This window comes from Phycodurus eques, chromosome 10 (genome assembly GCF_024500275.1).
Source record: "Phycodurus eques isolate BA_2022a chromosome 10, UOR_Pequ_1.1, whole genome shotgun sequence".
NCBI classification, from domain to species: Eukaryota; Metazoa; Chordata; class Actinopteri; order Syngnathiformes; family Syngnathidae; genus Phycodurus; species Phycodurus eques.
In genome coordinates this window covers 15,940,401-15,966,904 of record NC_084534.1, presented here as the reverse complement: position 1 = coordinate 15,966,904, position 26,504 = coordinate 15,940,401, and the positions used below count along the sequence as shown (strand labels likewise).

At 44.0% G+C, this 26,504-nt stretch overlaps 2 protein-coding genes across 2 annotated transcripts; one reads left to right on the top strand and one right to left on the bottom strand.

Annotated features, from left to right (window-relative positions):
- Positions 1-1,879: 1,879 nt before the first annotated feature.
- Positions 1,880-9,598, bottom strand: endou (endonuclease, polyU-specific). Its single transcript, XM_061688305.1, has 9 exons — positions 9,541-9,598; positions 9,297-9,419; positions 8,671-8,793; positions 6,924-7,095; positions 6,649-6,854; positions 6,438-6,551; positions 2,464-2,570; positions 2,235-2,377; positions 1,880-2,163 (listed from the first exon to the last, which is right to left on the bottom strand). The coding sequence occupies exons 1-9, from the start codon at positions 9,596-9,598 to the stop codon at positions 2,043-2,045; spliced, it is 1,167 nt and encodes a 388-aa protein (XP_061544289.1). The 3' UTR covers positions 1,880-2,042.
- Positions 9,599-12,682: 3,084 nt separating this feature from the next.
- Positions 12,683-19,236, top strand: tsfm (Ts translation elongation factor, mitochondrial). The gene is made up of 6 exons (XM_061688163.1): positions 12,683-12,781; positions 13,052-13,195; positions 13,299-13,427; positions 14,458-14,580; positions 17,000-17,081; positions 18,367-19,236. Exons 1-6 carry the CDS (start codon positions 12,734-12,736, stop codon positions 18,759-18,761), a joined length of 921 nt encoding a protein of 306 aa, XP_061544147.1. The 5' UTR covers positions 12,683-12,733; the 3' UTR covers positions 18,762-19,236.
- The last annotated feature ends 7,268 nt before the right edge of the window (positions 19,237-26,504 follow it).

The window sequence follows — 26,504 nt, the reverse complement described above, 5'->3', positions numbered from 1 at the left end:
CTCTCCATATGTGTGCATTCACTTCAAAAAGTATAATATGCTAATACTTGTGACAATATGGCGAGTATACAAAAAGAAAAGTGCAGAGAATGAACGTTGCTGCGAGTTTCATGGTCCCCCGTCAACTTTTGAATTGACCCACATCCGTGCCACACTTGCCGTGCCTCCCTCCAGCCCAGCGTCGACCTGGGGGAGATTGGGGTGATGTTGACCATGTCCCCCCCGACTAACCACTTCATTGATGGACCCCACGACTGGATAAAATAGTCACCATAACCCCACCCCCTCGCCTCACTAAACCCCATTAACCCTTCTCTAAAGCCGCTGTTGGCCCCCCGTTGTGCATGCTCATTGGCTGACCGCCTTCAGGCGTCCCTTTTTCACGGGCCTATTGTCTGGGCCCGTAAGCAGCTTTGTTTCTGCATGTGCAGCTGGGCTAGCCCGCGCTGCCATTAGCCGCAACACGCTACACACAGAGCGGGATAATATAATTACAAAACAAAAGTCAGGTGGCTCACGAGATCTGCCAGGAGAAGCCAATTTGGGGGAGATGCAAGGACACGCTGGCGGGTGGCCAGCTATAATTCGATTATGAAGTTGTGTGAATGACAAAAGAAACAATTGAATCTTTTTTCCTTTATTTGCCCCACTGTGATTTAATTGAATTCCATTTGGGCTGCAAAAATGGCAGCGTGAAAAGAAAGAAGATTTACTCTTCCAATTTAGTGGTCACCCGCTCAGAAAATTCAATATTCTGCGGCAAAATTGCAGGAGGAATTGTGCCCCTCCAACACGTTGACTGCATGTGAGGCCCGGGGCAGATGAATGACTGAAGCTCAGAGTTTTGCTGCAAACCGACGGCTCTTGTGCTCTTATTGTGCATGAATGCACACAGACTAGTGGACAATGGGATCAGTGGCAGATCCATCTCCTGTAATGCTTTCTTTAAACACGGCTGCAAGTGTGTCCCCCTGTTCTGTCGGCAGACCAGAATCTATCCTGTTAGTCACCCTAGATGAGTGAAAAAGATTAAAATCAACCCCCATCCCAGCTGGACACACACACACACACACGCATAAACGGTGCAGATTTATAGACAGCTGATATGAGCAGGTTTAGCTGGTGACTACTGTTTGGAGCAGGTCAAGCATAACCGCATCGGTTAATATCTTTTTGTCCCTGTGGTCCGTACCGCAAAGACTGTTTTTTGGGGCTTTCGTATGAGACAATAAGCAATTGTGTCAAATGGACACATGCTTGTTCTACTCAAGGGTCGGTGTCAGTATTGTACCCACTCAGGGTGTGTAAATGGCCATTTTGTGCCCCATTAGGCACAGTTGGATCCGGCCCCTGCAAGAGCGCCACATTCTCATGCTCTGTGTATCTTGTCAGAAATCTTTCAGCACATATTCATAGATTGTTTATGTTTCATTTATGCACGTATGGACACAATTGTTAAGAAAACGATAATTGAATCAATCACAATTTATTTTGGACAATTGTATGGGAACAGTTTGGGAAGGCCATTTACAGTCCACTCACTCAGTGTACAAAGCAGGAGAAATCAAGGTCTGGTTAGATGAGTTTGATGTGGAAGAACCCGAGAGCCTTGACCTTTAATCCCATCAAACACATTTGATTTGGACTTGAACAGAGATTGGGAGCCAACATCAGAGACCTCTGTCCTCACAAATGTTCTTCTGGATGAATGGGCAAAACGTACCACAGACACACCTTAAAAACCTGTGGAAAGACTTTCTTAAATCTGCAAAGGGGGGACATATCTTTTTTATGCCAATGTAATTGGCAGGTTTCCCAATACTTTTGTCAATCTCGTTTGTATTGGTAAATGCAAGTGTGAGCCACTTCTGGGACCACATGATTTCAAATTTGCTTTTTTTTTTTTTTTTCAGTGAAATTTTAAAACTTCCATACGACAGTGTTCCATCTATGTTCCTTGTCAATCAGTGTGTGATGTATTCAAAGTACTGTTGTGCACCAGTGTCATAACGTAGCATACAGCAGACTCCTGCATGGCTTTTTCAGGTCCTGGGCGTTGCGGGATAACCAGTGCCAATATATTTCTTCCCATCCCCATAGTAAGAGTTATCCCATGTGTACGTTTGGATGATCAGCTCCTTTCCACCCATACTCAAACGACATCTAAGAAACAGAGACAAAAATTGTGAATAAAATCCAGCAAGCACGGGCAGACAATGCAGGAGGACGCTCACTGTTTTCCAGGCCTGGTGATGTAACACATGCTGTAAATGGCCAAGTCAAATTCGGGGCTGCACCCAATGACTGCAGAGCCCACCTGCTTGAAGTAGCCATCCCACCTGAACTGCATTCCCAGTACGTCCGGGTAGGTTGTCCACTGCGAGTAGGAAGACAAGACGGACAGTGAAAGAAGGGTTATACGCGGGACATAACGTGACAAACAACGACGGGGTTTGTGTTTACAGGCCCGTTGAAGCTGTGGCTGTAGTAATTCAGGAGCCCTCTTTTCTCAAGAAGGTAAAACTGGATCCAGTTGTGGAAGCCTGACACCTTCCCGCCCTTGATCTCACCTGGGACAGAGAGACATTTCAATTCCTAATATTCTTACATATGCTTGGAGTTCTTGAAAATGCTTGAATTTGTGTGATGCTTCAAGGTTTAAAAGAGATTGAATACCGAATAATATGCAGTTATAGTGCTTAAATTTGTAACTCGCAACCTCTGCCAAAGTTAATTGACCAGTTTTGAATCATATAACTTCTTTATGAAGTTAAATATTTTGTCTACATCACCCTTTCTCCTGCACATAAAAAGGGCAGTATTGGTTAGCGCACAGGTATCTGTTTTTTGTTTTTACCCACATTGTCCATCCATCCATCCATCCATTTTCTACCGCTTATCCGAGGCCGGGTCGCGGGGGCAGTAGCTCTAGCAGGGACGCCCAGACTTGCCTCTCTCCAGCCACTTCATCCAGCACTTCCGGGGGGATCCCGAGGCGTTCCCAGGTCAGCCGAAGGACGTAGTCTCTCCAGCGTGTCCTGGGTCGTCCCCGGGTCTCCTCCCGGTGGGACGTGCCCGGAACACCTAACCAGAGAGGCGTCCGGGAGGCATCCGAATCAGATGCCCCAGCCACCTCATCTGGCTTCTCTCAATGCGGAGGAGCAGCGGCTCTACGCTGAGATCCTCCCGGATGACCGAGCTTCTCATCCGCCTGTCGATCTCCCGTTACATTCTTCCCTCACTCGTGAACAAGACCCCAAGATACTTGAACTCCTTCACTTGGGGCAGGATCTCATAGGCGACCTGGAGAGGGCACGCCACCCTTTTCCGACTGCGAACCACGGTTTCAGATTTAGAGGTGCTGATTCTCATCCCAGCCGCTTCACACTCGGTTGCGAACTGCTCCAGTGAGAGTTGGAGGTCACGGCTTGATGAAGCCAACAGAACCACATCATCTGCAAAAAGCAGAGATGCAATACTGAGGCCACCAAACCGGACCCCCTCTACGCCTCGGCTTCGTCTAGAAATTCTGTCCATAAAAGTTATGAACAGAAGCGGTGACAAAGGGCAGCCTTGGCGGAGTGCAACCCTCACCGGGAACGGGTCCAACTTACTGCCGGATATCCAGACCAAACTCCGGTCATACAGGGACTGAATAGCCCGATCAGGGGGTCCGGTACCCCATACTCCCGAAGAACCTCCCACAGGACTCCCCAAGGGACACGGTCAAACGCCTTCTCCAAGTCCACAAAATACATGTAGACTGGTTGGGCGAACTCCCATGCACCCTCGAGGACCCTGCCGAGGGTGTAGAGCTGGTCCACTGTTCCACGGCCAGGACGAAAACCACACTGCTCCTCCTGAATCTGAGATTTGGCTTCCCGACGGACCCTCCTCTCGAGCACCCCTGAATAGACCTTACCAGGGAGGTGGGCGATGTCCACGCGATGTTGCAGAGGCGTGTCAAACAGGACAGCCCTATAATATCCAGAGCCTTTAGGAACTCCGGGCGAATCTCATCCACCCCCGGGGCCTTGCCACCGAGGAGCTTTTTAAACACCTCGGTGACCTCAACCCCAGAGATAGGAGACCCCGCCTCAGAGAACCCAGACTCTGCTTCCTCATGGGAAGGCGTGTCGGTGGAATTGAGGAGGTCTTCGAAGTATTCTCCCCACCGACTCACAACGTCCCGAGTCGAGGTCAGCAGCACCCTATCCCCACTCTACACAGTGTTGATGGTGCACTGCTTCCCCCTCCTGAGACGCCGGATGGTGGACCAGAAATTCCTCTAAGCCATCCGGAAGTCTTTCTCCAGGGCCTCACCAAACTCCTCCCATACCCGAGTGTTTGCTTCAGCGACCACCAAAGCTGCATTCCGCTTGGCCAGCCGGTACCCATCAGCTGCCTCAGCTGCCTTCAACTTGACGGCATCCCTCACCGTTGGTGTCCACCAACGGGTTTGGGGATAGACGCCACGACAGGCATCAACCACCTTACGGCCACAGCTCCGGTCGGCCGCCTCAGCAATGAGGCTGTCCCCCGCCTCCCCCGGAACATGAGCAAAGTTCTGTCGGAGGTGGGAGTTGAAACTCCGTCTGACAGGGGATTCTGCAAGACGTTCCCAGCAGACCCTCACAATACGCTTGGGCCTGCCACGTCGGACCGGCATCTACCCCACCATTGGAGCCAACTCACCAACATGTGGTGATCAGTTGACAGCTCCACTCTTCACCGAGTGTCCAAGACATGCTGCCGCAAGTCCGATGACACGACCACAAAATCGATCATCGAACAGCGACCGAGGGTGTCCTGGTGCCAAGTGCACGTATGGACACCCTTATGCTTGAACACAGTGTTTGTTATGGACAATCCGTGGTGAGCACAGAAGTCCAATAACAGAACACCACTCGGGTTCTGATGGGGGGAGAAGGGGGGGGGGGGGGTGTTCCTCCCAATCACTCCCTTCCAGGTCTCACTGTCATTGCCCACATGAGCATTGAAGTCCCCCAGCAGGAGCGCTCTCCAGCACCACCTCCAAGGACTCCAAAAGGGGTGGGTACTCTGAACTGCTGTTTGGTGCATAGGCACAAACAACAGTCAGGACCCGTCCCCCCACCCGAAGGCCCACCGGGGTGAACCCCAACGTACAGGTGTCGAGCCGGGGGGCAATAAGTATACCCACACCTGCTTGGGGCCTCTCACCGTGGGCAAATCCAGAGTGGAAGAGACTCCAACCCCTCTCAGGAGGACTGGTACCAGAGCCCAAGCTGTGTGTGGAGGCGATTCCGACAATATCTAGTCGGAACTTCTCGACCTCACACACCAGCTTGGGCTCCTTCCCTGCCAGAGAGGTGACATTCCACGTACCTCAAGCCAGCTTCTGCTCACAGGTGGTGAGCCCATGGGAAGGGGGACCCACGTTACCCTTTCGGGCTGTGCCGCTCCCCATGGGTGCAGGCCCGGCTACCAGGCGCTCGCCTTTGAGCCCCACCTCCAGGCCTGGTTCCAGCGGTGACCCGCGTCCGGGAAAAGGAAAACTGAGTCCATTGTTTGTCGTTATCATAAGGGGTCTTTGAGCCGTGCTTTGTCTGGTCCCTCACCTAGGACCTGTTTGTCATGGGTGACCCTGCCAGGGGCATAAAGCCCCAGACAACTTAGCTCCTAGGATCATTGGGACACACAAACCCCTCCACCACAATAAGGTGACAGCTCAAGGAGGGGTGGCAAATTGTCTTCCCTTTTAATAATGTTATTGCCAGCATTTGTTCTTACCAAATCCCTTTTTGAAGAAATTATTTCCCTTGACTTCTGATTTCAAAACTATCTATTTGTTGTGTACATGTAATAATAAGATGAGGTGATTGCACATTTGTATGGTTTCAGTCATAATGGCCCATGACTAAAATGACAACTCTGGGTTAGTGGTAATACCTCTTATATTAAAAACTATATTCCCAGTTGTATCATATTTATAGTATACGGTATTTATCATTGCACTCTTTTTAAACTGTCGATATAAATATATTATTGTATCCTGTACTTTTGCGATATTTTTTGTTGTGCAATCTTTTAACATTTTATATTCAAAATGTATCATCATGTCCCTTGAGAAATCCAACGTACAACTCAACCTGTACCTATGGCAAGAAATCTAAATTCTATTGTGTTCTATATTGTGACCATGTAAAACATACGAGAGAAAAAGTTTAATTGTTGACCGTTACGCTGATAACCAAATATTTCCTTTGTAACTGCATTTTTTTTTCTTCAAATAAAGTAAATTTAAGTGCTCAGCACATCTTGACCTACATTGGATTGGTTTTAGCATAACAAATAAGCACAATGTGTCAAGTATCAAGTATGTTTCCCACGTCCTTCAATGTTCCTGTATGCATCCCTTAGTGTAAATACTCTGAATATATTTCTGAAGTTCAAACCTGCAAAAATGTGCTCAAAACCACTGGAATCCATCTTCCCTTTGTTTCGAGAGTACAAGCCAAACCACATCATCTTCAGATCGTATATGAACTCTTCCTCTGACGTGTAGACACCTTCAAGAGCAAAAGAACATGCATTTGATTCCACAAAGTGTGTGTGCGTGTGTGTGTGTGTGTGTGTGTGTGTGTGCATGTGTGTGCAGTGACCTACCCTTGGTGTACAAGAAGGCAAAGAGTTCTCGGCCCACCTCGGTGTTGGACATGGTTTCCCTGAGGAAGATGTCCTGCTCAGCCGTCTCCTGGGAGCTGACATCCTCCGTTTGTCCGGTCATCCTGTTGTAGTTGTCCAGCAAAGCCAGGAGAGTCGCATAGGTGGGCCTGGAGAACAGACCTTCCTCATCCAGAAAGCGGAAAAAGCTGAAAGCACAAGAACAAACGTGACCTGCTTTGAAAGCGTTGTAAAGTCACGATGAGGTGTTGCCTCACGGCCGATAGGAGAGGTCTGCCTCGGAGCCGGTCTGAGATCCTGAGATCAGAACCTGGGGGTCAATCTCCAACTGTGAAGCCGAAGCCCGGTTTGAGTCCAGAGCGTAAAGTGCTTCTGAGACAGACTTGATCTCGGCATTTGTGATGACGGAACCACCACCACTTTCGCCACCTGCACATATATGCACACATTTGGATCGCTATTATGTGACGTCACGTACGTAACACTATTGGACTGCTCACTGATGATAACCTGACACTGAGAGAACGTGTCTTATCTAGAATCACACTGACACCTACTGGTTAAAAAGAGTAATTGATTTCTGATCAGTTTTCACAGACACTTGATGAGGACGCTGATTCTCTGGAGCTCATCCCAGCAATGGACAAGTGGTGACACCACTCCTATGGTCCTGGGGTTGGGGGTTTGAATCCTGTGTGGAGTTGGCATGTTCTCCCCGTGCTTGCGACGGTGTTCTCAGGGTTCTCTGGTTTCCTCACATGCTTCATGCTTCTTAGGTCCATTGAAGACTCTAAATCGCCCATCGGTATTCATTTGAGTGTGAATGGTTGTTTGTCTGTGTCCTGTGATTAGCTGGCGACCAGTTCAGGTTGTACCCTGCCTCTCGCCTAAAATCAGCTGGGAACATTGATGGATGGATATTGGTCAAGTGGTCATAGTGTACCGTATACTACAATTATATAATTTCATAGCAATGATGTCCTGGCATAGCATAAGCATCTCATCAGATTGCTCAGATGTCATACCTTAATATTTATCTGTGGAGTGCGCTGCTACGCTGTGATTTTTAACCAGCATTATTGGAGCGGCCGTAGCTCAGCGGTAAGGACTTGTTGGTATTTGGCGGTAAGGACTTGTAAGTATTTGTTGGAGAGATGCTAGTCTGATTCCTGACTACTGCCGAGGTGTCCTTGAGCAAGGGCCTCCCCTAGCTGAAGAGGCGTAGCACTGCTTCACGTCCCCTCATGCCAGCATGTGTGTGTCATCTGGTTGTGGTTGAATTTTCATTTGAGTCAAAATGAATCATATCCATTAGGGTCACGGGTGAGCTGGAGCTTGTCCCTGATGACTTTGGGCAAGGAGTGCCGTGCGCCCTGGACTGGCCGCCAGCCAATCGCAGGGCACGTATAGATAAACAACTATGCAGCCTCACGTTCACACCGACACGTTTGGGCAATTTCAAGTCTTCAAGAAACAACCTGACGTGTGTGTTTTGGAAATGTAAGAAGAAAGCTGGAGTTTTGGAGAAAACCCACACCAGCACGGGGAGAACGTGAACTCCACATAAGAAGGACTGAGCCATGATTTGAACCTGGGACCACTGGACTGTGAGGCAGAAGTGTTAACCACTGAACACTGACACATTATCGGGATATTATTGAGAGACCATCAGGCTGGGTGGTGCGGAAATAATTGATTCAAGTACATGTAATCAATGTTCACCTATCTATGCCATCGACGTTTAGTGACAGGGAGAATATGTTCCTCCACCAGATGGCAGAAGGTTTGGTTTGGTGGTGTGTCGTTCATTTTTTTTTTCAAATGTAGGATAACTGCCTTGGTGGAAACACTGCACTTGGCAACCCTACTGCCATATAACCACTGTAACAAATGAAGATACGTCCAAATAAATTAAAATCATGAGTCCTCAATTGAATCATTATTTTTGGTTTGACAACTGTGTAATTTCTGCCCTTTTGCCCTTTCTTTTCGTCTCTCGCTTACCGTTGCATACAGCTGCATAGTCGCTGCAGCAGTTGTTGAACTTCGTGCACTTGCAGTTGCAGTGGCACTTGTTTTGAGAGTTGTATTTCTCATTGCATCGACCTTTACAAGATGTGGAGTCAGCTGAAAAAAATTTTTTTTTAATGAAAGAAAATAAAACACTTGTAATGGTAAGGTGTTGGTGGTTAGTTAATGCATTATAAAACAATAGAGCAGTTACTCCCAACCAGTGTGCCGTGTGAGATCATCCGGTTTACTGCGGAAAATTATGTATTTACCACAAATAATGTATCTTTGTTCATCTTTCTATCCCAGCGACATATGGTGACAGGCACAACAGTTAACTTGTCGTCCACTTGATGACAGAAAGTACATAATTAACCTGTATATTAACTTTTTGATCATTTTGTTTGCTAGAATGCCATGAGATTTTGTATTTTTTTTTTGTAATGTGAAATATGTGCCTTTTGTTCAATAAACTATGAAACATTCCGTATTACAGTACTGTGGAAAGATCTCAGGCTACCACTAGCTTTGTTTTTATAATGATATAATGAAATGAAATAAATTGTTTGTTTGTGTGTTATTGTTTTTGTTTCTCCCCCCCAGACTTAGAGAGCACTTACCTTTACAAATGTCTGCGTAGTCTGAACAGCAGTCTCTGAAGCGCTCACAGGGCGGATTACATTGACAGGAGAAATCACTGTCAGTTCCAAAGCCGCAGCGGTTCTGACATGAGTCAAGGGAATCTCAAAGGCAAAGGGACACATTATTATTTTCGCCATCTGCTAATAGCCTCTGCTAAAGTCATGATGCACAAACCCATACAGATGTGCTGCAGTGTCAGTAAGGAAGGAAATAACATCTTACTGCTGTGTGCCTGACAGAGCAGAGCGATCCAAAGTCCAAAGACAGCAATGAGCTTCATCCCGGCTCAAAGGAAACGTGAACAGGACCCTTGTCGTGGTCTGCCTTTTATAGAGCGTGGTCATGTAGCACCTCGGCCAGCCCACATTGCAAAGTTGACCTCGCAAGATGTCTAAAATGCACTTTATACGCGATTCACTCATATATTTGTATTGGTTTAATAATTGTTGCATTTGTCTGACCTCTGATATATTTTCTTAATGTGCAAATAAACTTGCTATCTTTACTCTGTGAAATTCCCCACCTGCTTGGTATGCCAATGCTATTTTAATGTATTAAGAAAAAGATATGGCAGTATCAAGTTGTGAGCTCTGACGTTTGCATGCAATTTGCATCTATGAAATTATACATCCAAATACTGTAAATCATGTGAAGGTTCAGCTATGTTTGTCTTTAAATTTTGCATGCCCAATTGTGAGAAAATAATAAACGTAAAGACTGTTATATTATAAGGTTGTCAGTATGTCAGATGTTGTCTTTCACAGGGTTTTTGCAAGACAGCTCTGTGCACTCGCCAGAGACAAGTGACAGTGGCCATTTTTACTTCAAATACGTCCTTGCTATACATTTGGGCATTGGGCTTTGCTATCTTTGCATCAATGTATTTAAATGTGATTTTTGTTTTCCTACAATAAAGTTATATTTGACGTCCTATATTCTAGGGCGCCCGCGACCCTAGTGTGGAGAAGCGGCTCAGAAAATGGATGGATGGATGGATATTCTAGGGCTGCAGGATATACCGATACTAGGGGGAAAAAAGTTGGGCCACAACCAGCAGTCAAGACATTTTTGTCATTTCTGTTTTTAGTATCGATACTTGAAGAGTGACAGTGGCAAAGCAGCTGCAGGCAGCAGTCTGTGTGTGTGCGCAGCTCCTTTCGCATGCACTCCCCAAAGGGTGTGTGGAAGAAAGCCATAGACACAGAGATAAAGAAATGGCCACAAACCTGAGATGATTCAGGCACAACTCACGAGCCGGCCTGTCTTTGTTTGTACCACCCACAATACACTATACTCTATACCAGGGGTGTCAAACTCACTTTTGTCACGGGCCATATTAAAGTTATGACTTCCCTCGGAGGGCCGCTACAACTGTGAACCCATATGAATGAAAGATTACCTCGTATACTGTAATTAGTATACACAACACATTGATGAATAGCCAGCCAGTTTTGAAATCAGAAGCGCCGGCCCGGTCGACGACTGGTTAGCACATCCGCCTCACAGTTCTGCGGACTGTGGTTCAAATCCCAGCCCGGCCTGTGGGGAGTTTGCATGTTCTCCCCGTGCCTGGGTGGGTTTTCTCCGGGCACGCCAGTTTCCTCCCACATCTCAAAAACATGCCTGGCAGGTTGATTGGAGACACTAAATTGCCCATAGCTGTGATTGTGAGTGCGAACGGTTGTTTGTTTCGTGTGCCCTGCGATTGGCTGGCGACTCGTTCAGGGTGTACCCCGCCTCCCGCCCGAAGATAGCTGGGATAGGCTCCAGCACCCCCGCGACCCTAGTGAGGATAAGCGGTTAAAGGAAACGGATGGAAATCAGAAGCCTATAAAAACATGTTTTTCAACTATTATATTTCTTTTCAAAGGGGGATTGGTAACAAAAACATGCTTGCACGTATCTCAATGGTATTACACCAGAACACAATGAGCAATTTTGATTTGCTTTTGCGGGCCACATAAAATGATGTGGCGGGCCAGATCTGGCCCCCGGGCCACCAGTTTGACACCAGTGCTCTATACGTACATCCTGCATGGGAAACACCGTCCTGATGTTTTAGATGTCCCTCTGTATAATCAAATCATAGCTATAATAACCACTGACAATTCTCCCAACAACAAAACGACATTTTAGAGTTATAGTGGCCATAATCTTTATGTGGCTGTGGGCCTGGATCGTGACTCGGTGTGCTATTCCAAGCTGTGTACAATTGTGTCTGCCTTTTCCGAAACTGATGCTTACAAGAGTATGTGTATAAAAAATAAAAAAAATACAGATCAACGTAAATAAATGCTATTTAATAATGAAATTATATATTTGATCACATTTTAAAAAATCATATTTATTAATTAATTTCAAGCATAATGAATAAAACTATTTTACTGTCTGACAGTGAATGAGGAAGGAAGCTCTTTTTCATGTTGCATGTGGCAAAATAAGAGGCAACATGTACTGTTGGGGACAAGATTTAAGAACTTTCTTGTTCCCCAAAGCCAAAAGCGAAGACAATACCAGAAACTGATTGAGCTCCACCACAGCTACAGAGGCAGGCCCAAGCAGCAGAGCAGGAGCATCAGGATCAGCAGGGTGGGCAAAAGAAAGGAGAAAAAAACTCGAAAGACTTGGCAATCCTGTCAAGCATGAAAAGAGGAGGGAGTCAGAAGAGGCAAGCGGGGCAGGGTGCCTCACAGTCAGTTTTTTAGACTCCACTGGAGATCAAATGGAAGACAATTTGGGCTACTCTTGGAATCTTTGGAAGATTTCTGTGGTCTCGTGTCAGAGTTAAAATTATTTAACTCATATCTAGGAGACCTGATTGAGCTGCAAGGTGATTGAATATTCTTGCAAAAAGAACAACAACCATATACGGCAAAAGAGATGCGCTGCCTTATTTTATTACGTTTAAATGTTACTGGGCCTCTGCAGGGGCGGTGGTAAGCACATCTGCCTCACAGTTCTGAGGACCCGGGTTCAAATCCGGGCTCACCTGTGTGGAGTTTGCATGTTCTCCCCGTGCCTGCGTGGGTTTTCTCCAGGTACTCCGGTTTCATCCCAAAAACATGCATGGTGAGTTGATTGGGGACTGAATTGGCCGTAGGTATGAAAGTGAGTGCGAATGGTTGTGTGTTTATATGAGCCCAGCGATTGGCTGGCGACCAGTTCAGGGTGTACCCCGCCTCTCGCCCAAAGATAGCTGGGATAGGCTGCAGCACGCCCGCCACCCTAGCGAGGATACGCAGTACAGAAAATGGATGGATGGGCTCATGCAGTTATTCTCCTTCACTCTAGAGGGCAATATACGGCATAAAATAGCTTTAACACGCGCTTATTTCGTCTCTCCTCGGCTTCCGTAGACACCGTGGGTTGTCAATGACATTCAGAAGCCGAACTTTCACGTGTGGATGCTACTAGTATGTCGTTAAGCGTTTTATTCAAGACTCTGACTAAAGATGTGGCAAAGGTGAGCGGACTGATATTGACTGACTTATATTGTTTGAATGTTCCCAGATGCTTGTGACGTGATGGTTTAATGTCCGGTTCCGTAACGTCCACTCTTCGTGTACCGACCTACTTTAAATGAATCTTTACAGAAACGTTGACATTAATTTGTGTATCATTCAGTATTATCTTCGAATACAACGAATAGTTGTTTATGTTATGTCCACTTGAAGGATTTGCGATCACCACACTGGAAGATGGGCTTAACCCTTCGCTCTCCTGTCACCTTCAGGTCAGCAGGCAGACTTTGCACACAGGATGTCATCGTCTTCTGGCAGCTGACAAGAGCCTCCTGGTCAAACTGAGAAAAAGCACTGGCTACACATTTATCAACTGCAAGAAAGCGCTGGAGAAATTTGACAATGACGCAGCACAGGTTTGTATTTGCTCCAAAGGGGGATTTCTTTCCCCTACTTGAGGCTCTTGCGTGGGGTGTGTAATGATTGAGTAGTGATTGACGTGACGTGTCCAACCGACAGGCGGAGGCTTGGCTGCACGAGCAGGCCAAGAAGGAGGGCTGGAGCAAAGCAAACAAGCTGGAGGGTCGCAAAGCCAAAGAGGGCCTCATTGGTCTCTTTGTGGGAGATCAAGTTGCAGTCATGGTGGAGGTACAGTGATCCCCTGCATATTCACATTCCACAACTCAGGATGTACCTGTTTGCATTTGCTTTTTCTTCTGTGGAACCCATCCCCTTCGTTGAAAACCCCACTTATAAGAGGTTTTTGTGCGCTTTCTGAAACACCCTGAGTTGCCACAAGATGCCACCAAAGCCCTGTCTCAATAGAAATTTGTTTCAAAAAAGTATGTGGAACAGGGCGTTTACGAATGCACTGTTCACGAACAAATCGGTACACAGACAGCATTTTCAGACGAATATTGCTCCTGTTCCCAAACTATGCTTTTGCGCACAAACGGAGTTGTGATTCCTTTGACACACGACAAGTATTACTGGCTCTGTGCGTCTCGTATTGCGTTATCTTTTGGGTTTTTTGGGCCTGTAAATAAGCCCTCAGTATGGCTCCCACGAATGTTAAAATTCCAAGTGATTGTGATGTGCTATCAGGAAGCCCTGGAAACTGTTGCAGCTGCTGGGCGAGCAGCCACTGTGAGGGGGAGGATGTGGGTAGCTGCTACTACTACAACTCTACCAGCGCTACTACTAACCGCAGCTGTTCGGGGTGCGGCGTTTCAGCGGGAGGGTCCCTGGCTCCGCGTCTCGACTCCCAACTTGATTCTGGGGCAGGAACAGATGACTTCTATTTCCATTCAATTTAATGGGCAAAATTGCTTTGTTCACAAACATTTCAGTTCCCGATCAGAATTACGGAAAAAACGTTCATGAGCAGAGGTTTTTGACGGAAAGACAAGCTTTGTATTTTGGAAGGAACTCAGTTAAGCTTGGATTCTTATAAATGTATTCATGCGTACTTGTGGTGCATTAAAAAAATTAGAGTAGTCTGCTTATTTTTAAGCGCAATATAGTACGATGAGTTAGAAATAGGGAGTATTTACAGTTTGAATTATTTATATAGGGAATTCTAAGAGGCGCGGGGCATCAATTGCAAATATCACCGTGAAGTTACTATTTGATCCCATTTGATGTGTGTGGTCACCTCTCAATGCTGTCTACGTTGCAGGTCAACTGCGAGACGGACTTTGTCGCCCGCAATGAGAAGTTTCAGCAGCTGGTTCAAGACGTCGCCTTCTCCACCTTGGCTCACCACCAAAATAAAAGCCAAAGTCAGACGGGATACATGAAGGTCAGGCCACGTGTGAGACTGTTGTTCCCATGGCAACTGCCTCTCCTGCTAAGTGTCGTCAACTAAAACTACAAAGGAGTTAGGGTCATACTTGGGGGGGGGGGGGGGGGGGGGGGTAAAAAGTATACTCGTAAATCTCAAATTTGAACATAATGGAAAAGTTCATTTAGTACTTCAATTCAAAAAGTGAAACTTGTTCAAATAAAATAAACACAAGAAAATACTTTCTAGAAGGGCAATTCCTGTCTTAATTTATATATTAAGAATCAATTTGATGTTTTTCATGTAATATTCAAATTTCTTAATGTTGACTCTGAGGTTATCGTTAGCTCTAAGGTATAATCATCAAAGTTATAAAATATTGCTCTGTATGTAGTGAGTCTATATACAAATTGCACTTTTTCAATTAAACTACTGAAATTAAATGAGTTTTCCACCATATTCTAATTTATTGAGATGCACTTGTATATATGCATACTATTACAATAGTTTCAATTACAATAATACAATTAAAAACATTAGTAAAATCTTCATTTGATTTGAAAAGTCAGTGGTACAACAATTCATTATTAAAATGACGAAGTCAAAAGTGATTTTATGAGGAAACCAGTTTTACAGGAATAAAGTAGTAATGTTAGAAGCATAAGCATGCACCTGTGTTAAAATGTTAGATCTTGTTTTTTTTTAACAAACAATGAAATGATTGTTACGTCACTTGTCAAGTTTAACGTTTTGCAAATCTTTCAAGTATCTCAATTTCACACACTTTTTTCAAATCAAATATTTCATTATATTCTATGGCAGGTCTCTCGAGAGACTAGTTGTAGTATTTTTTTCAAAAAAATTTTCACCATTGTGGCCTATAACCTGTTCAACTCGATAAAAAAAGACATATTTTTGCGACAAGTAAAAATAACTGCAATAATGTAGTTGCACAACTGTCCAGACTCTCTTGAAATTGGGTATGTGGCTGTGTTAGGAATTAACCAGTCACATTCAAACTCATGTTGAATGGGAGTCGGCACATACATGCCTCCGAATACTGTACGTCTGATTAACCCCAAATTAAGTTTAGGTGTTCCAGTAGTTTTTGTAGTCACATCTTATACCACAAGTCGTGGTCTGCAGAGAACTTCCACAGTATCAGAGGGATCTCAATGTTTAAGGGTATCAGTCAGGAGAAGTGTACAAAAGAATTTGCAAGTCATTAAATAAACCATGGAACACTGTGATGACAGTCATCGTCGAGTGGAGAAAATATGGCACAAAAGTGATATTACCAAAAATTGAACACCCCTCAAACGTTGTTGGAAAAACGAGAAGAAAACTGGTCAGGGAAGCTGCCAAGAGGCTGACAGCAACATTGAAGGAACTGCAGTCATTTCCGGCAAGTACTGGCTGTTTACTACATGTGTACCATCTTCTTCATATGTCTGGGCGATGTAGTAGTGTGCCAAGGCGGAAGCTTTATCTAACCAAAACAAACATCCAACCTTGGCTGCGTTTGTCAACAGCACACTTATTACAATATTACAAACGCATCTGGGGAAATGTCTTATGGCCCTAGCAAACAAAGGTTGGCCTATGACCATGATTCCAACAGGTGTGTTTGGTGCAAACATAAAACACTAAAAGAAACTCATACCTACAGCGAAGCATGATGATGATGGCAGCATCATGAACAGGGGCTGGTTTTCTTCAACTTGAAGTGGGGATGGGGGGGGGGGACCAGTTGGAAGGAATTATGAACAGTTTGACAAAGCAATCAATGTCAGCACAAAACCTTCAGGAATCTGCTAGAAAGCAAAAAAAACAAAAGTCAGCAAAAGCCTACTAGAATAACTAAACTTTATTTGGAGTAAATCAGGGGCACTTTAAATGGGACCAGGTGTGTGCTGGCTCCCATTTAACGTGAGTTTGAATGCGATTGGTCAAATCTGAACTCAGCCGCATCCCCAGCTAAAATAGGGTGTGCACTCTTGTGCAACATCTGTTATTTTTTTCTCTCCTGTCAAAAAGATTTTTATTTGTTTTCAATTGAGCTGTACATGTTATAAGCCACATTAATGGTGTAAAAGGTTTTGAAATGATGTCTTGGTCTCATTTTTTCAAAATCACAAAAACATGGCATTTGGACAGGGGTGTGGAGACTTTTTTAATCCACCATACACAGGATTTGACTCGAGGCCTTCACTATGCACAGATTCATTCATACCCTATGTTGTGTGAATGAGCTGATGTATTTGTGCTGTTGAACTGTTGAAAGAGAATCAGCCTCGTTGTTGCCACGTCTGATCAGGCACAATTTTCAACAACAACTCCTAAAGTTTTTGTTTCAGTCTGCCGCTTCCGTTCCCTGCTAATCAGTAGGTATAACACATTTCTAATATTTAGATGTTTGTCATTGCATGTATTCCAGAGTCTCCTGGCATCTGATGAACTGAGCAAACTGAGCATGTCAGATGGAGCCACCCTCGCTGATCAGTTGGCTTTAAGCATAGGTCAGTAGCACAGTGATGTGTGGTACTGCTCGCATTTGACATCTTAAGCCTGCCGCACACTGCCCAATGCAGTCGAACACGATTGGACTGGACCATCGCATAAAAATAAGTTACCAAGGCGACACCGTACATCGCCCTGAACAGCGAGCCTGTATCAGCGTTTGATGCTATATTGACAATATATGTAGTCATTTCAATGCAACATAGTTTAGTGTTGATTTAAAACACAATATTTGATGCTTTATATATCGCAAATATTTTGGCTTGGGGCGGCGCGGTTCGGTTTCTCGCTTGTATAAAAACCCGGAAATGTATGTGAGTGAAAGCTTTCGTGCCTTTTGATTGGCTGTATACTGCAACGTTGCGACTGTGTGCGCCGGCAATTAAAATTTTGAATCTCGTTAAAAATAGTGGGTGATCGGTGAGCCATAAAGACAGTTGTCAAACTGCGTGAGTTCATTCGGGTATGGCCCCATCGCTCAGTGTGCAGCAGCCTTTACATTTAATGGCATACTCACTGTATACTGTACTCCTTTACAAGAACTTTGGACTTTTTAATCAGTCATTTTAGATAAAATAGAGATTGGTAAATTAGATGTAATAGCACAACACCCTTAAACATTTACAATTGTAAAATTAAAATCAATAGATCAACTTTATACTAGTTGCACAAGGGGACATTTGCTGTCAATTTAGGAATAATTTCCATGTTTAGCTGAGAAAATGCCTTTTTTTTTTTATATCAATTGTTGCTTGCTCTCAAGCACAGGAAATGACAGCACTGTTTGACAATTTTACTCAACCTTTCCTACCAGACATCGCCGCAGGATGGCAAGTATTGCCGGCGCAAGGCTATAGCGTGAAATGGCAGTAAACTTCGGTGGCTTGTTGGTTTAAAAACTTCTACCGTGAAGGATTGTGGGTAACATCTCGTTTCCTTCTGTAAATATTGGTCAAGAGTAACCTATTAAGGTTCAAGTAGAAGTCTCCCTGAAGAACCAAAACAAACGCAGCAAGATAAGATAAAAGTAGCGTATCTTTTGGGGGGGACAAAAGTAAAAGTTGCACTGAAACTACTCTGGTATACAATTTATCCACAGTTATTTACTTAAATGTAATGAAGTAAATGTAGGATGTTGCTACCCATCCTCTGAGCCTCATGAAAATAAGCACTATAGAAAATGGATGAATATTGAAAGTGCAGGAAATGTTCAGTTTATACACATGAAGTTTCCAACTTTTGAAATATCGTACTTTGTTTTACAAATGTGACCTGTCCTTTCAGGTCGCCTGGGTGAGAACATGTCAGTGAGGCGGGCGGTCACAGTAAGCATCCCCGCCGAGTGGAACATTGGCTCGTACGTTCACGGCGGCGTGGCGGGCCAGACTGAGGTCGCCATGGGGCGCTACGGCGCCCTGGTTGTTTTCCAGGGCGGAAAAGTAGAAGAACGAGAAATTTTAGGACGTAAACTCGGACAGCACATCGTGGGAGAAGCGCCTGTGTTGCTTGGAAACATGGATGATCTGCCATGTGGTGAAAGTGAGACACGCCTCCTGCCTCAGACCTTCCTGGGAGACCCCAGCAGGACTGTGGCCCAGTTTCTTAAAGGGCAGCAGGCTCGAGTGCTGGACTTTGTCAGGTTTCAGTGTGGAGAGAGCACCAGTGAAGAAGCAAAGTGATGTAAACAACGGAATCCTTTTTAGTAGGTTACAATTAAACTTTTTCCCCCCCCAATTTTTAAACATGACTGTTTCAGCAGTGTGGTTATAGTTTGTGTTAATCAGGTCTTGATGGCTATGTCTGTAAACTGTACTTTTCCCACTCTGGAGCAGAGAGCAATATTGGGGCAAAGTACAAGAAACTATAAAATCTCATCAAGTCTTTGGAAACATCTTTGATTTACCATATATTCCAAAATTTTAGAAGATGTATGCCAATAATGCAATCTACGGCAAACCTTTGCATCCAATGTCAGAACAGCCAATCACATTTTCAGCAACCAGCAGTTTAAAAATAAAATCAAGATTCCAAAATGTATTGATTTTTCTGAATGCAAGTTATTACAGTTTGGCAGAATACATAAGTACTTTGCTCTAGCTTCCCTTTTTAAATGTCAATTTAAGAATGCTGCCCATGGACAAAAATGCATACTGATAAGCCAAATTTAAAATAAATTTTAATTGAATTTAAATATCTTTAAAAACAGTCTTGCAGAAGATGATTAGAGCTCAGCATTGCAGGTTTTCTCCATCTCCACCTAGAGAGAAGAGGGGTGGGGGGTGGGAAAAGACACTATTTTGGTAGCCTTTAACAAACAACAGGTGACAGCAGACCTTGAAAGTCAGAATTCACGGAATTCTACCATCTAATAGTTATATGTGGTGTCACAAAAGATCGATTTCAAACCCAAACTACAATCAAGTTTTCCCCTTGAATGCGGGCATGATGATCAACCAGCACAGAGATCATTACACAAGAGGCCAGAGTTATTGCAGGCCTACTCAATGTCCAGTGCATCAATACAGTTCCTGGCCAAGACCGGTACTGATGCATTTCGCCTTCTTACCTGACCTAGCTTGCAGTGATTTTTTTCCCCCCTCATGACAAAGGAGACGTTTTGAAGATGTGGACGACATTAAAATGGTGAAAGCGTTGTGGAACGAAGAATCGTTCCAGGAGTAAATGAAGGTATGGCGGAGAAGGCTGGGAAAGTGAATTCGACTACAGGGGTGTTACTTTGAAGGACAAAACTTTTAGTTGAGATTTGAAATCTTTTGTGACAGTCCTGGAACTTTGGACACACCTCATATGCAAAGGCAATGCAGTTCCTAGATAGTAAGAAATGCAGAAGAGAAGTATCTGGTTTTAGAAGAGTTTGTTCTAGAAATAGTTCTTTAGGTTGCTGTAAACCTCAGCAGACTGACTCAAAACAAAAGTGTAAGCACTTACGTTTTGATTTGGGCTCACCACTGTGTCCATTACCCACATGATTGTTGTGCTTTTCTGGTGAATAAAAAGATTTGACATTAGTCCTGTAACCAGGTGATATCAGCCTTAGTTCTCAGTTGTAACAATGAGCTGTAGTCTACTTAAAAATCACAATTAAAAAGTTGCTATTAAACAGTTCAAGATCATTTTACATGTAGAATTTATTCTCTCCCATGACACTGTTCGCAAAACCGCTAATTTCATTTGTAAATTGAATAGCATCTGTCAAATGTACATTTGTTCAACTTCAAGCTAAAAGAAAACAAGCCAAAGACAACACATGGCAACAATAGGCCTACTAAGTTCGTCTGGTAATAAACCAACATCCGATGCGCTTTTTAATGTGGAGGGTCAGCTAAATAATAGTGCTGCCAAATATTTGAAAATGGGATCTACTTCCTTTCCTGAAAGATTCATAAAATGCCGTGCAACACTTAAAGGTAAATACCTGAAGTCAGTAAATTAGGAATTATACCCTAGTTTTCAGAGAAAATGTCTAAAGATGTGCAAGTTTGAAGACTTCAGGTTGAAAGGATTGACTACCATGCTTCTGGCGACAACAAATCGTTCAGGTGTTATGTCTTATGAACAGAGTTTACTTTTTACACTATTACAATGTGAGATTGTCATAAATGAGACATTTTACAATTGTTCTAGCACTTGGGTAAGACTTTGGCCATCAAATCGTTTTACTCAGGCATTTTAAGTAATCAACGTTAACTGTTATTTTTCTTCAAAGTACAAAAACAAAGATTGAATACATTATGTAGAATGTACCATGCCGTTTGTTTCTCCACGGAGCAGATTTCTTCTGAGTCTTCTGCATTCGTCCATGAAGTGAGACCCCGTCAGCTTTGCCATTCCGTGCATCTACGGAGCATCACTTGTTAGAAATGCGGTTAAACAGCTGTTAAACAAATTGTGCGACAGATTACCTGGACGTTTTCCTTTTGCTCCCATGTTGTGCTTCATGTTTTCATATGGACATTTAGATTCATGGACCCTGTTGCAATGGAAGCCAATGAACAAACAGGGAGAGAATTCAGCCATTCTGGGATCGGTCACAGGGACGCAAAGTTGATGGTTTCTCAGATGACCGTCATTGCATAAGTCTACATTTCCTGATTTCACAGCCTCTCTATTATTGGGACTGCATTGGGCTAAAGCTAGGATGTTCTCCGCAGTTGACGACCTTGAGGGAGTTTCATCTTGGTCAGCAGTGTGGGGACTTCCCGCCTGTTGCGCAATAAAACACGATTTCTGGTTTGGGCTCTGATCAGCCGCAGGTTCAGGAGACCTATTTTCACCAATATCTTCCATTAGGGGTGCGATATCTCTCTGTAAACAAGCTGGGGGGTCTTTTTCTGAAGCAAGCATGCCTGGGTCTTGTTTTGAACATCCTGTCATTTCAAGGGTTTGAACTGCATTCTTTTTTAGAGTATGCAATTGATTTGCCTTCTCAACTGGGGCAATTACATCAAGCAAAATGTCTGACATTGTAGCAGAGCTGGATGAAGATGATCTCAGCCCCTTGTTCCCATCATGATTAGCTTTGACAGCAATGTTTTGGTTTGACATATCCTTTTCAGTGTCCTTGTTCAACTCTGCAATCAACTGAGGCTCAAACATGCCATTCTGTATAATCCATTCCTTACTAGGGATAAAGGGCATTAAAGATTCCACAGACCAAACTGATTCATTTAATTTCCTTTTCACTCCAGAGGTACTTGAGGATAATTTATAAGGAACACACTCAGCATCTTCCTGTGGATTTGTAACACTGTCATTCTCTGCATTGTCTTGGACTTCATTAGAATTATACAAGAAATGCCCACCTCCATTCTGGGGATGGGTTTTGGAAACATACAGTCCCACTGCTTCACGCTCTCTTCTGGATTCTGAAAGGAGCTCTTGGATTGTATAATTATTGCAATCTGCGATACCCTTAGCATAATCGTCATTACCCGGCACGGGAATATTTGGCTTTGTAGCAGTTTGAGAAACAGGCCCTTCGTGTTTCTCATCGGTTTTGGAAGCCAGCCGATCCTCATTGTGAGGAAGTACCACTTGGTCTGATTCTTTCAGTAGCTCCTCCTGTGGTGTACCACCACTCCAACGCAATAAAATGTTAGCGACAGAGACACTCGTCTCTTTAATAACCTCGTCCTCTTGAGGAGAGCTACATAGAGGAACTTCACAATCTTGAGAGCTCACTGACCATATATTATAGTAGTCATTCTTGCAGGAAAGGTGATTTTCTCGATTGACCATTTCTGCAACTCTGTTTGGTTTTTCTAATGTTACACTACACGACTCTGTACCATTATTTTCCGCAGGAGTGGATACAAAGGCTTGTTTAGAAGAACTGCTTTTTCCAGTAACCTGAATGTCCTTTTCTATTCGACCGCTGGGTAAAGTACACTTTCCAACCTCGGCAGAATCTTTTTGGGAGCTACAAATTGAGGCTGGAGAACACGAAGCAGTTCCTCTCCCTGAATCTGAACCTTTGTCGCTACATGAGCCTTCAGTTGGTTCTGTTTGGACCTGGGAATTGGCAGTTTCTTTAACAGGGAAAGTATGACGGGGGGGAACTTTTTTGGTCTGGTTTGGATTCTGGTACAGTGGGCCTTGAGCATTGAACCGGGGGTGTAGAAAGCATCTGTAGTCAAGCGGTTGAACGTGTGGGTGGGGCATGAAGTACGCTGGTGCCTCCATGTAGGGGGGAGGAGGGAATTGGGGCATGACCATACCATAGCCTGAGAGATGGAAAAAGATGTTCAAATAGTAATTTTTTTCTAAACGAGATCATCATGGACAAATATACCAGTTTTACAAATCAATTGTTTTTAATTTGATGGACAAGTCAAAACAAGCAAACGTTAACAGTATGAAACTGTTGAGAGAACCGACAACCACAATTCATCCAATTGCTCTCAGGTTAAATTCTTGCATCTCCAAAACCATTATTTTACAGGAAATTTAAAAAATTTTTTAAAACAGTTATTACATATATAAAGTTCAAGTATTTAACATGAGACTGGTTAATTTGTTTAAAAAAAAAAGTGGGGACTAACCAATAGTATCAATTTACATTGTAACCGAACAAATTCGACGCAAGGTTTCTACCCAACAGCGACAATATGTACCATATAGTACAAGTTCAATTCAAAATGTGACCAATATGATTAAGAGTAATGTTTATTAAATACCAATTCTAATTGAAACAGGAAATTTATGGGTCAATACATGAATTTTGCTATTCAGCTCCTTGTTAGATAACAGCAAGTTGTTCAAAAAGCACTGAAATAATGAAAGGGTGAAATTAAGTTCACCCAATGTTTTGAGTGTATTTTAGGGTCATCCTGAAATTTCACCTGAACGCCAAATATCTAACTTTATGTGAGTAGTGTATAAAGTACATGTATTAATTAAAAAAAAATATATACAAATAAAAGAATGGAAGCCTTTTATTACTCACCCATGCCTGGGAACCCAGCAAAGGGGTTATAAGGGAAGGGCATGGGCCACTGGTAGTGGAGAAAAGGAGGTGGAGGCGGAGTAGGGACATAGAAAACTGGTCGTGTAGACATGTGGGGAAGGGGCGCTGGTCCTGGATCTTGGCTTGCGCCTTGTGGTCCTGGGTCCTTTTGTCCTGTGTTTGGCACACCACTAGTGGCACGAAAGCGTAGGCCCCCGTTTGTTTGTGGTCGAGCCGTTGGGGGTCTGTTCACAGCTGCCATTAATGCTATAAAGAAGACAGCTGTACATCAACACCTCACTTTAGTCAACTGAAAAAAAGAAAAAAAAAATGCTCAACCACACAATGCCTTGGGTTTTTATAAAATGTTGGCACTGTTAATTGACATTCAATGCTAAAGCAAAGCTAAAAATTTAGGCCCGAGAGCCATGAGTTTTAAAACAGCGCAGCTTTATTACAGTGCAATTTTTATGCATTTGTAGCTTTGAGTCATGTCCAACAGCAGGGCATTTGTGCGAATACACATTCACTGCCTTAAGAATTGTGTCACCATGTGCCACAATACTTTGAGACACTCAAGTGAATTCAGAAATGTGTTTCTAAACAGTACATTATACATAATTGCCGCAAACAAAGACATAACTATGTTGTACTCAATTGTGGCGATACTGTGTGGAACTGTTTTTCACCTATTCAGTTATGATTTTTTGGGGGGGGTTGTGGCTCAAACAGGGCCCAGTGGTGCACTTGGATGAATCTAGAGGTTACACATACAGTAAGTCCCCCATGTTACAAGAGATAAATGCCTTTGTTCGTATCAGCGGTTATCAGGTGCAATTGAGAGTTAATTTCAAAACACTACAGCGTACAGCTAGCTAGCTAACTAGCCTACACTACAAATAATGCCTCTTCCCTAATTGCCACAATTTACAGAGCAGCTGTGTCGTTATTTATATTCAAGTGTTATGCATTTTGCCTTATTCAGGCTACCGTAATATGTTGAAACGCAAAGAATTGCGGGTATGTAACTAACGGGATGCATGCGCTGTCAAATATTTGTATAACAAGTCTGTGGTGGACCCACACAACGACACCACCAAGCGAGGGAGTGACGCCGCGACATGGTTAGCATGTCCGCCTCGACATGGTTAGCATGTCCGCCTCACAGTTCTGAGGAGCCGGGTTCAAATCCGGCCCCGCCTGTGTGGAGTTTACATGTGTGGGTTTTCTGCGGTTTCCTTCCACATCCCAAAAACATGCATGGGAGGTTAATTGAAGACTCTAAATTCCCCATAATGTTTGTTTGTTTATGTGCCCTGCGATTGGCTGGCGACCAGTTCAGGGTGTACCCCGCCTCTCGCCCGAAGATTGATTTGTATTGGAAGAGAGTTATGCATAAGTCTGCCAAAACAAAATTAAGTTGAACAGAAACGCTCAATTCTTTAAATTTTCTTCTTGCTCAGTAGCATTTCAATTTCTTAAAATTGGATTAAATTCCTTTCCCTGGTGACACAGACCCACGGTCCAACTCATTAAACATTTACATTTTCAAAAAGTACCATCATATACATTACATTATTTTAAAAATATATACATTTCAAAAAAAAAAAAAAAAAGAGTGGTTACCTTGTAGAAAATGCCTCAACAAGAAACCGAAGCCAAGCCACAATGATTAGAAATGAGCGTCACACGCGCACACCTGAGATTAAGTGAGTGCTGCTCAGCAGCAAGTGTGTGGAGCTTTACCTCATTTGCGTTCAAGCCAATCAGCAGCGACTTGTGAGCGTCTTGCGGAAGTAAATGTGTTAAGCCTTTTATCCACTAGGGAGAGTTAAACTCTAGAAACAACATACTGAAGATCGGCACCCGCACATAATATCTCATCTTTTACCATGTGTTGGGACCAGAGCTGGGAGAGTAGCCAACATTTTTACCAAAGAGTACTGTTACTGTAAAATAATATAACTGAATTAAAAGTTAAAAATAGTGGCAGTAAGAGTAGACACTCAGGGGGTGGGAGGCAAGTACTTGAGTAACAAGTAATTTATGTTTAGTTTTTTTTTTAAATAGCGCATCAACGTCAAAGACAAATATAAAATAAGATATGCAAATCCAAATATTGTCCAACCATATCAGTTTAAAACAATATTTTTGGGATATATAATAACATGAACTAATGCAAATTCAGCCACAATAAAATAACTTCCTTTTCTCTCCTCAGCCACTTCATCCAGCTCTTCCGGGGGGATCCCGAGGAATTCGCAGTAGCCGGGAGACATAGTCTCTCCACCGTGTGCTGGGTCGTCCCCGGGGTCTCCTCCCGCGGGGTGGGACAGGCCCGGAACACCACACCGGGGAGTTGTCCAGGAGGCATCTGAGTCAGATGCACGAGCCACTTCATCTGCCTCCTCTCAATGTAGAGGAGCAGCGGCTGTAATCTGAGCCCCTCCTGGATGACTGAGTTTCTCGCCCTATCTCTACGGGAGAGCCCGGACACCCTGCGGAGGAAACACATTATGACCGCTTGTATTCCGACTCACAGCTCGTGACCATAGTGAGGGTAGGAACAAAGCTCGATCGGTAAATGAGAGCTCCGAGGATGAAATGTCCCCCGCCTCCCCAAGTACGTAGGTGAAGCTCTGCCGGAGGTGGGAGTTGAAACTCCTTCTGACGGGATTCTGCCAGACGTTCCCAGCATCTAGACGCTCACAATACATTTGGGCCTGCAGGTCGGACCGGCATCTTCTTGCTGATCAGTTGACAGCTCCGCTCCTCTCTTAACCCGAGTATCCAAGACATGCGGCCACAAGTCCGATGACACGACCACAAAGTTGATCATCAAACTGTCCTGGTGCCAAGTCGTCTCAAAAATGCAACAGAAAACTGTGATTTAGAAAGCTGATAAGCTCAATATAATTTAACATAAATATGGTCGTTCATTTTGCATGGTGGTGCG